A 16329-nucleotide genomic window follows, 5' to 3' on the forward strand; every position below is an offset into this window, starting at 1 on the left:
AGTACGTGGACACACCTCACACTTTGGTCATACCCGTTCGTAAGCCTTCCCTAAGTCCAGGAAACACATGTAGAGTGGATGGGCAAACTCCCATGACCCCTCCAGCAGTCCTGCGAGAGTAAAGGGGTGAGGGGTAAAAATGGTAACCACTACCCTGGTCTGCCACTCCACAGGCACTGTACCTGACCTCCACCTGACACTGAAAAGGTGTGGTGAAATGTCGTTTCTTTGAATGGTTTATGGATACAGACACAGGGATGATTGCATGGTTTTTATTGAAGACTACAGCAGTGAAATAAATTATGCATCAAAGACGAGAAGAAGAAGAAGAACTCTGTTTTCACCTGATGAACCGCAGTCTGTTAGGGTCAGGTGATTACAGGTCAGCCTGTCTGTGCAGCCTCTCAGTGGTTTTAAGTTTAGGCTTAGCTGCTGTGCAAGTTCTTACAGTCCCTCCAGGATGCTGCCTCACAACAGTGAACACAAATTCATTTGATCTCTGTGAATTGTGCAGGACCAATCGCTGCAACTTTACTGCAAATTTGACAATTTAAAACGGGTAAAAACTCATTTCATTGTAGAGCTGCGTGCAGCGTGATGATTCGCTCAGCCCCTCGTTTCCCTGTTTGCTCTGTTTATCAGCTGCTGCACCTGTGACACAGTCTGACACACAGTGACAGAGCTAACTGTTAGCATGACACAGGTAGCTGAAGGTCATTAACCAGTTTAAGGACAGAGTGGAGCCGTATCGGTGTCAGTGTGAGATTCATGGCTCTGTGTTGGATGTGAACCACAAAATGTGCTGAGTAGGGATGAGATCACGTTGTACTGTGTTAGCTTGTGCTAACCAGGCGGAGAGAGCAGAGGCCTGCACTACCAAACAGGATTTGGAGTTAGCGAGGTAACTTAAGGGCTAACTCTGGGTTTTCAGTACCACGAAGCTGGTTCTCTTTCACTGGGATAAATCACCGTGGGAACTGATGCTGAACAGCTAACCTGCTCTTCAAGGTATCGGATCACAACCTGTCAACACCCCGAAATCTGACCAGTCAGATCACTGAAGAAGAAAGTATCCATGACTTAAGTCTGGAGTCTCTGGAGTTTAAGTCTCAGCTGGCGGTGAAGTTTTAGAGAGTATTTTCAAAGTTTCTACATTTTCCAGGATTAGAGTGTCGTTACATCCTACGCCACTGACATTTTACTGTCTCACAGACACTTTCGGTACTGTTTCATCTCCTGTGAAGCAGCCTCCTTCATTCATGTTACTGATGATGTCACTCATAATTAACAGCCCCTCTTCTTCCACATAAACGTGCTCGTGGCTGATATGAAAACCCAGCGTTGACTGACCTGGCTAGCCAGCTTTGTAGTACCAGTTATTCAGACGGCAGATGTGAAGGGTAAGTCAAACCAGATAACAAGAAGATTATCCTGGGTAAGTTGAACTGGTTTCGTAGCACAGGCCTCAGGAGGAGAGCAGCTCAGGGAGACGGTTCTTCAGCGCTGCGTTGGACAGCAGCAAATTGAGGAGATCACATCGTTTCTCAAATGCTCAGTCTCACACGCACACAGATACAAAGTGACAAAGTTTTGAAAAATCCGCACCTCTCTGTGTGAACGAGAGGCCAAAATGTAAAGGAAAATATGCGTTTTCCAAATTCCAAATCAGATGCAACCTAAATCTCTTACTTAGAATTCTACACTTTAAGACTGAATAAGCTAACACATTAGAGCTGTGAGGATTAGTCAATTAATTGATCGAAAGAAAATTAAGTGGCAACTATTTTTATAATCAAATAACAGTAAAATAATCAGAGCTAACGCGTAAATTGAAAAATACAAAGTAAAATAGCCAAACGTGTGCTGGTCTCGTGCTTCTCAAATGTAAGAATGTGATGCTTTTGACAGTTGGTGAGATGAGACACCATCTGAAGACGTCACCTTGGGCTCTGAGAAATTACACAGCAGGTGTGTTTCACTATTTCCTGACTGTTTTATGATTCATTGAGAAATTAACGGGCAGATTAACTGATAATGAAAATAACTGTTAGTTGCAGCCCCACAACACAGATCATCAGAGTTCTCTTATGATAAAGAATCCTTCAGATATTAATTCGGATGCTTCAGCCCTTATTGTCCTGTGTGAGGAGTCTCAGGTTTGTCCTCATGTCCTCACGTCCTTTCGAAGGAGTCCGACACTGAAATGGGACACTGGTTCATTTACTGACCTCACAGAAACAAGATTTCTGGGAAATGAAGTCCTTCTTCAGACTTTAAGAAGTTAAATCTCTCACTGCCACTTGCGGCTGCCAGAGTGCAAACATCTGAGTCGAGCCCATCTGGTCACCAGGAGGTCAGATCTGGTCCCATCAGCCAAAGGCGTTTCCGTTGCGAGCGGCCTGGGCGCTGATCCGGTTCCTGCTGCGGACGGGTCGGTCCCGGCTGAAGATGGTGTCCTGGTCGCTGTCCAGCTCCGACTCTGACATCATCAGGCTGGAGTTGTGCTCTGTGCTGCGGTGTTTGATGCCTGCAGAGAGGTGAGGGCTTTCATTTATAACATCTTTTATATGTGCTGTCTGTTGACGCTGATTTAGAGTTCTGAATTTTGTCATTTTAATTTGGTAGTTTTACTTTTTTAGATATTTTCAGGGCTGTTTTGCCTTTAATTGATGGGACAGTTGTTAGTGTGAAAGGGGACGACATGCAGCAAAGGGCCGTAGGATGGAATTGAACCCACGGCCACTGCAGCAAGGACAAAGCCTTTGTAAATGTTACAGCTGAGCTAATGGGCGCCATGTATGAAGAAAAGAAAACGCTCTAACTGAAGAGACTCACTGAATTTAGGTCTGAGCTCCACTCGCTCCTGCTCGTCCATGTTGTCCAGGATGGTGTATTTGGTTTTCTTCCTCACTTTGGTCTGTCTCCTCCTGAACACAGTCGACACAAACAGGCTGTTCAGATACACGGTGACACTATGACCTCACCAGGATGACAGGGTTTAAAGTTCAAACATCTGGAAACATCATGTGTAAAGGTGTGCTCACCTCTTGCAGCAGCAGATGAAGGTCCAGCTGATGGACAGGATGAAGACCATGAGCATGAAGCTGGTCAGGATGACGTACAGCACCCTCCACTCTGACAGGAAGAACAGGAGGAGCCCAAAATCAAATCACCTGCGTTACATTAAACCTGCTGCGTCTAAAGAACTCATGTAACATGCCAGAAGAGCAAATATGAGCTGGACAGAAGACAAGAACTCCTTTCCTCTCCTTTTTTAGGGGAGACTAGGAGAAACACAGTGGTGGATTTAACTACGTACATTTACTCCAGTTCTGTAGTTAAGTACAAATTTGAGATACTCATACTTGAGTACTGTTTTTTATGTCGCTTTTAAGGACCAGAGTGTAAGATTTAGGGAGATTTAGTGGCATCTGGCAGTGAGGATTGCAGACTAGAGCCAGTATTTGGTTTGTCTGTTCTGTGTTACTGTAGGTATATGTCAGTGTAACGCAGCGATCACTGAAGAGGACTCGCTCCCTACTGTATGTAGATTTAAACAGCTCATTCTAAAGCCGCATTTCAACCAAGCAGTACATAACGGTTCAGTTCAGTTTGTATTGTTTCTGTTCCCACCATAAAAGTTGTGGATGGTACCAACAGAAGCGTTCCTTAGCGTCCCCATGTTTGGTCCCCCCTCTGTTGGGGTACCTAGCACACAGATCTGGTACTAAAAGGTGGAGCTAGAAACCCTGCAGTCTGATTGGTCAGTAGAGGACGCTCACTCTGGTTTTATGTAACCTCTGTTCATACATCAGTAAACTACAACTATAAAATGAAAGAGAAAAAAATAACTTCATTCACTGGGCCGACTGCCGGCAACTTTTAAGGTGGAACGTTAACTTGTAATGTTACTCAATGCATGAGTTGATGACGTGAATCCATCAGCACACCTTAAATTTCACTGTGACAACTTTGACCATCACTTTAGTTTTTATATGACACACACTTTTAGTAATGACTTTAAAAATATAGATTCATTTGGAGCGGATTATGTGAAGGTCATATATTCTAATCCTCACTTCCTGTGGGCTACAGCAACACTAAACCCCTGAGCTTGCCTGAGAAGGACTAAATGCACAAAGCTGCTATTTTGAAATATCCCATGGAGAGAGACTCTCACTGCAGCCTGTTCTATTTTGTTGTGAAAATGTGGGCGTGCAGCCTCGTTCTGTGGACGATAAACCAGGTGCAGACTTCCATCTGTGTCACCGCTGATGAGGAAATACAGCGAGTGCTGGACGGAGCAGTGAGTGACAACAACCCCGCCCACATTTAAGAGGACTGTCTGAACACACCGAGGGTCTAGGTACCATGTCTGAAGGCTTACTGCTGGTTCCAAAGGGACTGGACTGAAAGGGTTCGGTGGAGACGGGCCTTAGGTAATGAAAACACAATGATTCTTATTTTCAGGTGATCATACACTAAAGAAAACATACTTATTATATTATATTGTATGTTATATGTTTCTATGGTAGCCCAAAATGCACAAACCAAACACTGGCTCTAAATAGGGCCATTGGTGTTTTCTGATTTTTTATTTTTTTTTGTGCATTGGCCACTGTAGTTAACAGCCCCTCAGCAGCGAGCAGCATTGGCAAAAAACACAGATTTTTTAACATGAAACTGTTTTATTTAGTGTTTTTTCAAGTTCTAATCAGCTGGTCTGTTTGTTTTAGAGAGGAGGAGACCTCTGTGGATAACTCAGCTCTCGGTAAAAACCTCCTGAACAATGAACACCGAAGGAATTCTAACCAGAAGTTTCAGCTGGTTGCAATCTACAATCCTCACCACTAGATGGCACTAAATCCCCATAAATCTGACACACTGAACCTTTTAAGTGGCATTTCAATGCAGGACTTTAACGTGTAACGAGTATTTTCACAGTTTGGTAAAAGCACTTTTACTTTACTTACTCCTGATGTTAGAGGAGTTTGGGTCATTACTGGAAATGCAGGACTGTCTGTTATTACTTTAAACCAGCTAAAATTAGTGCTTATAATTACCACAGTTGCTCTCTCCGTCACCAAGGTAACGACGAATCAGGTTCTCCGTCCAGAAGGGGTCGCACGCACACTCTTTTGTAATTGGATCACACTGACCACGGCCCGAACAGCGAAGCAGGCACACTGAAGGAAGACAGGACAGAAAGAGATGAAAGTAAGATGACATTTCATTTATTTTAGAACTGTTTTTTAAAGAGAATCTTTAAGGATCGAGAGATTATTTTCTTAATTATTGATTTGGTTTACAAAACATTAGAAAACAGTGAGAAAAGCCTGTTACAATATAGAGCCTAAAAATAAATTCTTCACATCTTGTTTTGTCCAACCAACATTTCCAAACCCCCAAATATTGAGTTTTCTGTCCTGTAAGACCAAAGACAGCAGAAAATAAAACACTTGAGAACCTGAAAATATTATATTTTTTGGCATTTTTACTGGAAAAAAGTTTTAAATTATTAACTGATAATCAAAAATTTCTGTCGACTGAATAATTGATTAACTGATGGTTGCAGCTCTGCTGGAGTCTGCAGGATCTGATGTGTCTGAACTCACTGACGGTGTCGACTCTCAGGACTCTGAACAGCAGGTAGTCGCTCTTCTCTCTGAGCAGCTGGTTTCTCAATAGACCCACAAGCCTGGAGCCAGAGATCGGCCCCGAGGGGCCCCGCACTGAGAACCGCAACACCGTGCTACACACACACACACACACACACAAACTATTCAGACACATATTTTTGCATCTTTAAAGTATTTCTTGATGGTCGAATATATTTCCTGCATTTAAAACAGATTTCTCTGATTGTTTTTCTTCAGGTTGAGAAATGTTTTTGAAGAATGTTCCAGTAAATTATTTTCTATATAATAATATAAACACTTTTGTTTTATATTAGTCTGCAGAGTAATGTACATTCAGCATCCAACTCACAAACTGTTACAGAATCAGCATGTCAGGAAACCAGTCGGTCAGTCCTTACACCAGTTTGTGAACTGGTCAGTAAGTCAGTAAACCATTAAGTCAGGCTGTATACCAGTTCACAAACGGGTCAGTCAGTTAGTAAACCAGTCAGTTAGTCCTTATACCAGTTTGTAAACTGGTCAGTGAGTCAGTGAACCAGTGTCTCTTGGTACCTGAGGTGTGAGTGTCCCTGCAGCGCTCGGACCTGGATGTCACTGTCGAGGACGTGGAGCAGAGCGGCGAGCTGTCTGACCACCGTGTCCCTCTGAGCCACGCTGACCTGAGACACCGACACCAGCATCTCCAGCTCCACCTCCTCCCCTCCACCCGGCTCTACGGAGACACAGCAGGGACACACTTCACTGTTATCACTGCACCTTCCTACTGGGACCAACGCTTGCTACATCAACAGGGACTCAGATCCACGTTCGCCACGTGATGGGCACTAAGAGCAGTTACCTGGTTGGACCTCCACGGTGGCCGTGGCGGTGCTGGAACGCCCCTGAGCGTCGGTGACCCTCAGCTGGAACAGGTAGGTGCCCTCGACCAGGTTGGCCAGGTACAGTGAGGCCTGAGTCTCAGAGCCGTACAGCACGTCCTGCAGGATCCAGGATTTAGTGTTTTAACAGGATTGAATCAGATCTAATCAGATCTCATCAGTGGTGTCGTGAAGGTTGATGAGGCGGATATCGTACTGAGTATATGGGCAGGTTACAAAGGAGGAGGTGGGTGTACTCTCCTTTATATTCCAGTGGCTCTTTTTTAAAAAGAATTCTATCCTTTAATTTACTCCAATCTAATCTGATCTAGTGTAATCTTCTCTGGTCTAACTCTTTTTGACTCTAATGTAATCTGATCTTCAGTATCAGATAGTTTGTACTGACCCCAGCAGCAGGACTCTGGCTGTCTCTGACCCACAGGTAGTGGACCTCGCTCTGGTCTCCGTCGGTCACGGAGCCCCGCAGGACCAGAGAGCTGTTGGGCAGAGAGAGAGTGTGGCTGCCGCTGGCGTGAGCGACGGGAGGAAGACTTTTGGCTGCAGGAGGAAGGACGACATAAAAAGGTCTGAATCATCAAAGAGGTCTGGTGACACTCCAGATCAGCTCTGGATTACGGGTTCTTTAGGGTTGTTAATAAACATTATTTTTATATAGATTGATTGTTTTGTCTATAAAATGCCAGCAAATATTAAACACATGAAGTGTACAGTAAACCCTCTCACCCTCCTGGACCCTGACAGTCAGTGAAGCGCTGTCTGTCGCCCCCTGCTGGTCAGAGACGGTCAGTCTGAAGGTGTAGCGTCCAACCCGAAGGCCTGTCGCCGTGGCCACTGCCTGGTCCGCTCCCTCCAGCTTTAACCCCGGGGGGCCACTGAAAACAACAAAGTGATGGAGAAACCACAGGTGAGTCTCTGAGGGAAGTATTAATCTTCAGAAACAGCAACTCTCTGAGTCCTACCTGACTGCGTCCCAGTGGTATCTGATGACGCCATGGTCGTCGGTGCTTCCGCTGCCGTCCAGGGACAAGCTGCTCACTGGGAGAAGCAGCTTCCTGTCAGGACCCACGACAGCCACGGGGCGAAGGTTTGACCCCATGACCTCTGATACTGAACGAAAGGAGAGAGGAGAACAGGACAGTGAATTTAATTAAGGTATGGTTTATTTCAGTGGTTCCAAACTTCCTCTATTCATCTGTACCAATTTCTGTCCTTATGCTGCTGCTCTGTCAGTTTCTGTTTAAGTGCTTGTGGATGGATTATTCTGCTGTGTTAAAGAAATATGGTAAATCAAAAAAAAAAACAACTCCCATACATCTACATCAGCTAATCAACAGCGTAGATTATATTTCACATATTAGATTTCATTAAAATAATAAATATTTAACATTTTTATTCATATTTGTTCATATATTAATGTCACTAAAATAAATATAAGGAATACTTTTATTATGAAATTAATCCTAGTGTAAGATATTTTACATTTAAGATATTTTTCGTATTTCTTTACTTAGAATATTCCCAAAAATAAATAAATAAATAAAAAAGGTGGACAGATTCCAGTAGTGACAGTGAGGCTACATGTTATCTGAACATCCACAGGTGCATTTATTCAGAGTTTACGCTGGTTTTTATTCTGCCTCACTCAAAATTAAGCAATCAGCCTATAGCTGTTAGGCAGCTAAATATTCTCAGTCACACTGTTTATGCTGTCGTATTATTTCCACACAAGTTTCAGATTTAACTGTAGAAAATGTAACACTACTGTGAACTGTGTGTCTGAGACAGTCTTGAGCAGCACTGGGGCTCCGCAGGGGACAGTACTGGTGCCATTCCTACTCACCCTGTACACGTCAGACTTTCAACACCACTCTGAGTCCTGCCATGTCCAGAAGTACTCAGACGACACTGTGATCATGGCGTGTATCTGCAGTGATGGGGAAGGCGAATATAGGTGAGGACCTTCACTCGCTGGAGTGGCATGAACCACCTCGTGCTGAACACTTCCAAGACCAAGGAGATGGTCATAGACCTCCATAGGTCAAAGTCCACTCCGCTCCTGCCAGTCAGCATCGGGGGAGTGGACATTGAGGTGGTGCGGTCATACCGGTACCTGGGCGTCCACCTTGACAACAGGCTGGACTGGTCGACCAACTCTGATGCCCTCTTCAAGAAAGGTCAGAGTCGGCTCCACTTCCTTCACAGGCTGCAGGCCTGGAAACTATGACCGAGAGACGCCCGAGGAGGAAGGTGCAGTGCATACTTGACTGTGTTAACTATCCCCTGCATTGCATCTTGGCTGGACAAAAAAGCAGCCGCAGCCGCAGTCTCCTGTCGCTGTGGTGCAGGACTGAGAGGTTCAGGACGTCCTTCATCCTGACAGCCATCAGATTTTTTAATGCCTGAGTTGGGGGAGGGAGCACATTTTTCTATCTATCTATCTATCTATCTATCTATCTATCTATCTATCTATTAACACACTGCTGCACGTATCCTGGAGCAGCCCCAAGTACTGAGAACAGGTCACCATGTGTGTGGACTGCACATTTCAAAGTTTCCACTGTCGTACCTTTCACTTTACCCGACTCTGCGGCAGTCGTAGCAGACGGTGTGGTCATGGTTGGAGGGTTGGTGCTGGGAGGTGAGGTGCTGGTGGGGTCAGAGGTCACGGCTCTGTCAGGGAGGTTTGTGGTGGTCGATGGAGCTTCAGCTGCTGACTGGAACATCTTTAGTGGGTCTGTGGGGCAACAAGAGAACACAAATAATTTCTTTATTAATGTGATAAACAGTAGAAAGTCTTATTCTTCAAGGCCCTCGCCAATACTGTGCAATAATAATTCAACCGTGCATTTCTTTCTTGTTTACTTCTTACCTATTCTACTCTTAGTTTGTTTTTTATTTAACCTTTGTTTAACCAGAAAAAAACCTCTTGAGATTAAAGATATCTTTCTTGCAGAGTGTCCTGGCTGAGACAGGCAGTAACATAAAGTTACAGGCAGCAACATAAAACAAAAATACAAAATAAAAAATACCAGTACCAGTTGTGGGTTCAGGGGAAACTGAAGCATCAAGTGTAACTGTGGGCACCGTCCTCTCAACAGGGTTTCCAAGGGACACCGTCAGGGGTCGATCTGCAGGTGAAGGAAGTGATAAATTTTCTGTTTTATTTCAGCTTGAAACTTTGGAGGGGAAAAAGATAAACACTTATTAACTTTAAAATGTGTGCAGTGCATGTGCTGCTTTCAGCCGGATGATACGACCACTGGTGGGCGCCAAATTCAGTATTTTTCAAATAATAATTCATAAATAATATTATAAATACACAGTTTTAAAAGTGGTTGTTAAACATGACATCATACTTGCAGGTCTACCTGGCTGCATGGACATGCTGATGGGCCTACGGGGCGGGGCTGGGGTGGAAGGAGAAGTCCTTATATGGTCGTGTTGGGTGGAGTCAGTTGTTGGTTTCTGTAGGAGTGATGGAGTCAGTGATGATGACCCAGAGCTGCTTTGTGTTTTGGTCTGTAAAGAAAGACACGACAGTTTATTCACAGAGTGAGACGTTCATTTGTCCTAAGCGCTTATCAACCTCAACCATTCACACTCACATTCACACCTACGGACAATTTAGAGTCACCAATTAACCTGCATGTCTTTGGACTGTGGGAGGAAGCTGGAGCACCTGGAGGAAACCCACACTGACACAGGGAGAACCCTCTTTAAGTCTGCAACTGTTTCCAGTCTAGCTGCATCCAGTTATTAGGCTAAGCTAGGCTAACCCCGTCCTGACTCCAGCTCCATACTGAACACAGATATCAGACTAATATCCATCTGAACACCTCACTGTTGGAGGTAAAGACAATAAAAACACATACCAAAATGTTGAACTCTATCTTGCTCCCCTCCCTTGTAGTATGCTGTCAGGATGAGCTCTACACTGCTGCAGTGAGTAGTAATGAAATTAGCCTCATTAACCTGATTAACTCGATCCCTCACTGCTTTCTCTCCAGCAGCAGCAGCTTCAGTCGGTCTCCTGGTGTTGTCCTGGTCTCCCTGACTGACGTTCCCCCCAGAGGAGGCTCTATTCTGGGCCACACTGCTTCCTGTCAGCCCTGTCTCCGGACCATCCTCTGCCTCCGATTGGTTGAACCCGTCTCTTGCCTCCAAGGACGGCTGATCAGTCGTGGTCTCGGCCTCCAATCCAGCCCCTCCCCTTTCCTCCTGGCTCCCCTCTGGATTAGAGCTGCAACAATGTATTGATTAGTCGAGTAATCTATTTGTCGATCGACAAAACAATAATGAGCAACTTTTGTAACCATCAAATAATAATAAAAGGTTATTGTTTTAAGCTACTATTTTAAATCAGCTGATCTGTTTGTTTTGGAGAGGAAGAGACCTCTGTGGATAATTCAGCTCCTGAAAACCTCCTGAACATCTGCATCTCAAACTATCAGAGAAAAAGGGTGAGCTCATGTTAGCAGGTGCTGGGCTAGCAGCCTGGAGAAAGAGGAGGAGAAACGCCTATTTGTAACGTGAAACTGATTTATTCAGTGTTTTTACCAGTTTGTTTTGCAGAGGAAGAGACCTCTGTGGATAATTCAGCTCCTGGTAAAAACCTCCTGAACAATGAACACTGAAGGAATCCTAACCGGGAGAAGTTTCAGCTGGTTGCAATCTGCAGTCCTCACCACTAGATGGCACTAAATCTCCCTAAATCCTACAAACTGTTCCTTTAAACATGAGAGTTTGATGCTTTTCTGTCCTACAGGATAATAAACTGAATAGTTTTGGACTGTTTGTCAGATCAAACTATTTAAAGATGTGGGCATGTGTCACTATTTTCTGACACTGTATTGAGAAAACGATCAAAATCAATTAATCCAGAAAATAAGAGGCAGATTAATCGATAATGAAAACAATCATTTGTTGCAGCCCTACTCTGGATACTCCACATCCAGCATGCCAGGGTCGGAGAAATCCTGCTGGGGCCCATCAAACAGAGCAAGGTCCTTCAGTGCCTCCAGGTCCCCAGGGGCCTCAGAGGACCGTGATGGGGGCCTCCAGCGGCCGCCGTATGGCTCTCCTCTCACCAAAGACTGCAGCACCAGCGTCTGCGGGGACGCTCTCCGCAGGAAGGCGAGGAAGGAGTCAGCCCCGGGTCTCTCTCGGGGCTGGCAGTTCTCCCTCTGCTGGCAGCTCAGGATGTAGCAGCGGCCCTCGAAGAGCCAGGCCAGGTCGTAACCCGGCAGGTCGCAGCACGCCGCCACGCACTGCGGCAGAGACGCTACGCCAGGCACCCGCAGGATACCGCTGCTCTCCACTGCCGGGGACACAACTGCCTCGGAGAAGGTCGCCCCCTGCCAGCACTGAGACGCCACTGCAGCTGCAACACAACACAGTACCCAGTTTATTTTATTAGTGAGCATTTTTTCTTTTATATAGTTTTTACTTCCTTTATCGAAGGTCAAATGATTAAAAAGTTGGAAAAACCAAAAGGAAAACTTGTGATTTTGAGCTAAAAATAAAATCAAATTGAAATGAAATCTGTAAAAAAAACCAAACACCAGGGGTTCTCCTGAAAATAATTTAAAAGTTGAAGATGAAATTCGGGAGACATCTGTTGCACGTCTGTCCGTCCTGGAAGAGGGATCCCTCCTCAGTTGCTCTTCCTGAGCTTTCTACCATTTTTCCCCTGTTAAAGGTTTTTTTTGGGGGAGTTTTTCCTGATCAGCTGTGAGGGTCATAAGGACAGAGGGATGTCTTATGCTGTAAAGCCCTGTGAGGCAAATTGTGATTTGTGATATTGGGCTTTATAAATGAAATTCAATTGAAATTGAATTAAATGAAATATCACTATTTTAAGCTTAGGTTTGGTTAGGTTTTTTTCTGAGATGCGTTTGTCCCACATAATGTGCTCAAGTACCACTGTATATTTAAAAATTCAACCATTATATCTGCTGGTGTGATGTAAATTTGGCAATTTTTTTTTTAAAGATAATTTTTTTGGCCCCTTGCCTTCATTAGATGGGACAGTCCAGGTGTGAAGTGGGGAGAGAGAGAGAGGGTTAGGGTTAAGTTGAAAAGAGTGTTCTGAGGGGCATGGGCTCTCCTGGACTGGCAGTGTGGGAATACTTAAAAATGTCCTTTTATGAGTTCCGATAGAGGGTGGAAGGGCCCCATGAACATTACAATCATTTTAAATTTTGGATCAAATCTGAGGGTACTGGGCCACTGCACATGTGGGGCAACAGGGGCGTTGTTATTTATTAACGATGCTCCTGTCTGCCAGGGTCTCTGGAGAAATAACCTGATGACTGTCGATGAGATTTATGGGATAAGTAAATAGATAAGTAGGTCCATGAATACATCAGTAATAAATAAATTGATCATTAAGTATGTTTAATCGTAAATCAGATGACCTACGGTAAAAGATCTTAGTGTGTTGAATTAAAGAAACTGATACAGTATAATGACGCATGTGTGGGGTTAAAATGTGATTATTTTTAAAAAAGAATGTGTTTGGAAGGAATGTTTTCTTCAAAAATCAGTGGTAAAATAAATACAAAATACAGCCATTTAAAACTGTATGCCCCTCCCCTTAGCCAAAATAAAAGTGCTTAAAAATTACTTGACATACCTCCCCCTTTTTGCACCACCTCCTCCCCCCTCATAAATAAGGAACAGTCCCCAAAGTGACCCCACGTTGGCTATTCTGTTGTTCTTTACAGAGTTGGGAGCTTATATTGTGATATGTCGTCCCGTTTAGAGCAAAACTTTGTGTCTGGATCAGGATGACCAAAACTTATGTTGCTTTGAGAAAACACGGAAGTAGCATCAGTTAATCCTGTTCCTAAAAATAACATCAACACAAATATTAAAAACTTGAACAACTCAAATGTCAGACCAACATGAATGGTGAATGTTTTACCTTCCACACAGTGAAGCAGCAGCAGAAACGTTTTCTCCCACATGGTCGACCTGAAACAGACACATCACAGCTTTACTGGAAACTGGACTCTTACTGGGAGAGAGCCAGAACATGCAGCCTGTATCATGCAAATCACTTTAATACCACAAGGTGTGACATGAACACAATTTTAGCATTTTAAGTAAATGACAAATTGACTTGACTTCACTCATTACACACACACACACACACACACACACACATACATACATACATACATACATACATACATATATATATATATATCTTGGAAACATGGGCAGTCATAAATTACATTTTACACCATTACACATATCTTAAAAACAAATATCATTAGTAATTTAATGTAACAGCACACTTCATGATCTAAAAAGAACAGTAACAGTAACGTGTAACTGTAACTTTGCTCCTGAGCAGTTTCAGCACCATGTTGCCGGACAGCTCCACCAGGAGCCCCGCCCGCCCCGCAGACAACACGCTGCTCAAAATAAACGCACCTTCATCCCTCCCTGACATCGCAATAATCTGATATATGACAGTAACACCATATTGATTCATTTACATGAAAACACCGCACAACAGTCGCGTTTGTCTGCCTGGATAATGCGCAAATTCCTCTCCTTAAAAGACCCTCCGTCCAAACTCCATTGAAAATTCTATCAGTTAAAAGTTTTCTTGCTCGTGGATAAAAATATACAACTGATAACATTTTAATAAAAGCTGTTTCTGTATCTGTGTATATCAGTTTAAAATTCGGCCTACATTTATCATACTAAACAGCACGTCTTCCACTAAAACCTCCACCTTTTTAATAAGTCTTCCTATAACGCCCATCACATAAACATTAGCTTTATATACAAGAGTTTCAATTGGGGTTTTGTTGAAATCACCTTCAGCCAATATGGTGAGACATGTATTAATGCACGGTGCTCAAAAAGTGGCCACTAGTGATGGAAATCTTGTTTTAAATGATTTCTGTTTTCCGCATTTCAACTTGTTAGAAAACGTAATATTAGAGGATTTGTGAATGGACCCTGGTGTAGATAACGCAGGCTAGCAGTACAGTGTGATGATAATCTAAGCTAACGTCTCTCAACACTGAAATATTTCTGATCTTTATTCATTTTAATAACAAAAGGCGACAGAGTGTCCGCAGCTACAACACATTAACCCCCCCTCGTGTCGTCATTGTCCGTTTGGACGTTTAAACACCTGAGCGTCCGTGCTAAGAAACAAAACGTTAACGCACCTGGTTGCTGGCCCGCTTCCTCCCAGTTCTCCCAGTGGATCCTCACTGGTTCCCCAAGATGGACCCAGTCAGTCCTGGAGGTTACATACTGGAGTCTTACTGGGTGCGGTTTGATTGGTTACAGGCTGGTGTTCACGAGGAGATGATGAGGTGAATGTGTGTGTGTGGAGCTGCAGGGCCTGAACACATCCCTGACCGTGGACCATGAACATCACTGTGACAGGAGACACTGTCACACCTCATCCCAGCAGTGCACAGGGGGTTTATCTGCGGACATTAATACTGTGGGCTACTTAAATACAAATTCGAGATACTTGTACTTTACTTGAGTACTTTCACTTTATGATACTTGTACTCTAGTCAGGGGCGGATCATGAGACAGTGGGCCCCTGGGCACAGATACACAAAGGGCCCCTCCACCTCTATGACACAGGAGCAAGACACAGACTTTGGTTTTACATCTTTCTGTAGTCGTTATTCATCTTTATATATTAGATAGATTAGAAAGATGTATTATAGATTCTGTGTCTATATTATGGTATTTCTTTTTTCTCATTTTCATTTTTTAAAATCATACATGCTTAATAAGCTTCTTTTTTTTTTTTTACAAATTCAGTATTTTCCTCACCCTGACACTTTGCCATTGCTCTGTTAGCTCTTTGTTTGAACAGCGTACTTTTCTGATGCAGGATAAGGCTGTTAAATAAAACTTGAATAATAATCTAAACATTTAAAATAACTTTATTTAGTGTTCTTCGCATAAATTAATTAATTAATGAATTCTGAGACATAGTATGTGTGTATATATATGTATGCATATTTATATACTGTACATATAAAACTGGCAGGTTGCCAGTTCAAGTCCCTGTTCAGACCAAATATGGAGTATAGGGTATGGACTGGTAGCTGTAGAGGTGCTGGTTTGCCTCCTGGTCACTGCCGAGGTGCCCTTAAGCGAGACAACGAACCCCCAACTGCTCAGAGCGCCTCTCCATTTGCAGCCCCCTCACTCTAACATCTCTCCATTTAATGCATGTATAGGTGTGTGTATTTTGGGCCTGTGTGTGTATCACAACAGAGTGAAAACACTGAAGAAGAATATATATAATTATTCTTTTTTTAAAGTTGTGATTAGTATAAATAAACAGTTTTGAAAGTGCTTGTTAAACATGACATCACACTTGCAGGTCTACCTGGCTGCATGGACGTGCTGATGGGCCTACAGGGCGTGGCTGGGGTGGAAGGAGAAGTCCTTATATGGTCATGTTGGGTGGAGTCAGTTGTTGGTTTCTGTAGGAGTGATGGAGTCAGTGATGTTGACTCAGAACTGCTGTCTGTAAAGAAAGACATGACAGTTCATTAACAGAGTGAGACGATCATTTATTTTCCGTAACCATTTAATCTGTCAAAGATCGCAGGGAGGCTGGAGCCTGTACCAGCTGAGATTGGGCGACCCCCGGGCTGGTGGGAGACAGACAACCATTCACACTCACATTCACACCTATGGGCAATTTAGAGTTGAGTAGCATGGTGGTGTAGTGGTTAGCAGCGTTGCTCCACAGCAAGAGGGTTCCTGCGTTTTAAAACCTGGGGTGGGGGTTTGAATGCAACCAAACCTAC

General features: G+C 43.7%; 1 protein-coding gene across 3 annotated transcripts; it reads right to left on the reverse strand.

Annotated features, from left to right (window-relative positions):
- Nucleotides 1–132: 132 nt before the first annotated feature.
- Nucleotides 133–15910, reverse strand: kiaa0319 (KIAA0319 ortholog). 3 transcript variants are annotated; one of them, XM_049584876.1, is made up of 17 exons: nucleotides 14710–14920; nucleotides 13443–13492; nucleotides 11453–11897; nucleotides 10490–10757; nucleotides 9886–10036; nucleotides 9553–9645; nucleotides 9084–9251; nucleotides 7477–7624; nucleotides 7241–7389; nucleotides 6903–7054; nucleotides 6478–6616; nucleotides 6192–6351; nucleotides 5616–5752; nucleotides 5064–5186; nucleotides 3045–3135; nucleotides 2836–2927; nucleotides 133–2527 (listed from the first exon to the last, which is right to left on the reverse strand). In XM_049584876.1, the coding sequence occupies exons 2-17, from the start codon at nucleotides 13483–13485 to the stop codon at nucleotides 2370–2372; spliced, it is 2517 nt and encodes an 838-aa protein (XP_049440833.1). In that variant the 5' UTR covers nucleotides 13486–13492; nucleotides 14710–14920; the 3' UTR covers nucleotides 133–2369. The 3 variants fall into 3 exon arrangements, with proteins under 3 accessions (XP_049440833.1, XP_049440832.1, XP_049440834.1); XM_049584875.1 differs by having other exon boundaries at nucleotides 9874–10036; XM_049584877.1 differs by lacking the exons at nucleotides 9886–10036; nucleotides 10490–10757; nucleotides 11453–11897; nucleotides 13443–13492; nucleotides 14710–14920 and adding an exon at nucleotides 15891–15910.
- Nucleotides 15911–16329: the final 419 nt, after the last annotated feature.

Source organism: Epinephelus fuscoguttatus, linkage group LG8 (assembly GCF_011397635.1).
Source record: "Epinephelus fuscoguttatus linkage group LG8, E.fuscoguttatus.final_Chr_v1".
Taxonomy (NCBI): domain Eukaryota; kingdom Metazoa; phylum Chordata; class Actinopteri; order Perciformes; family Serranidae; genus Epinephelus; species Epinephelus fuscoguttatus.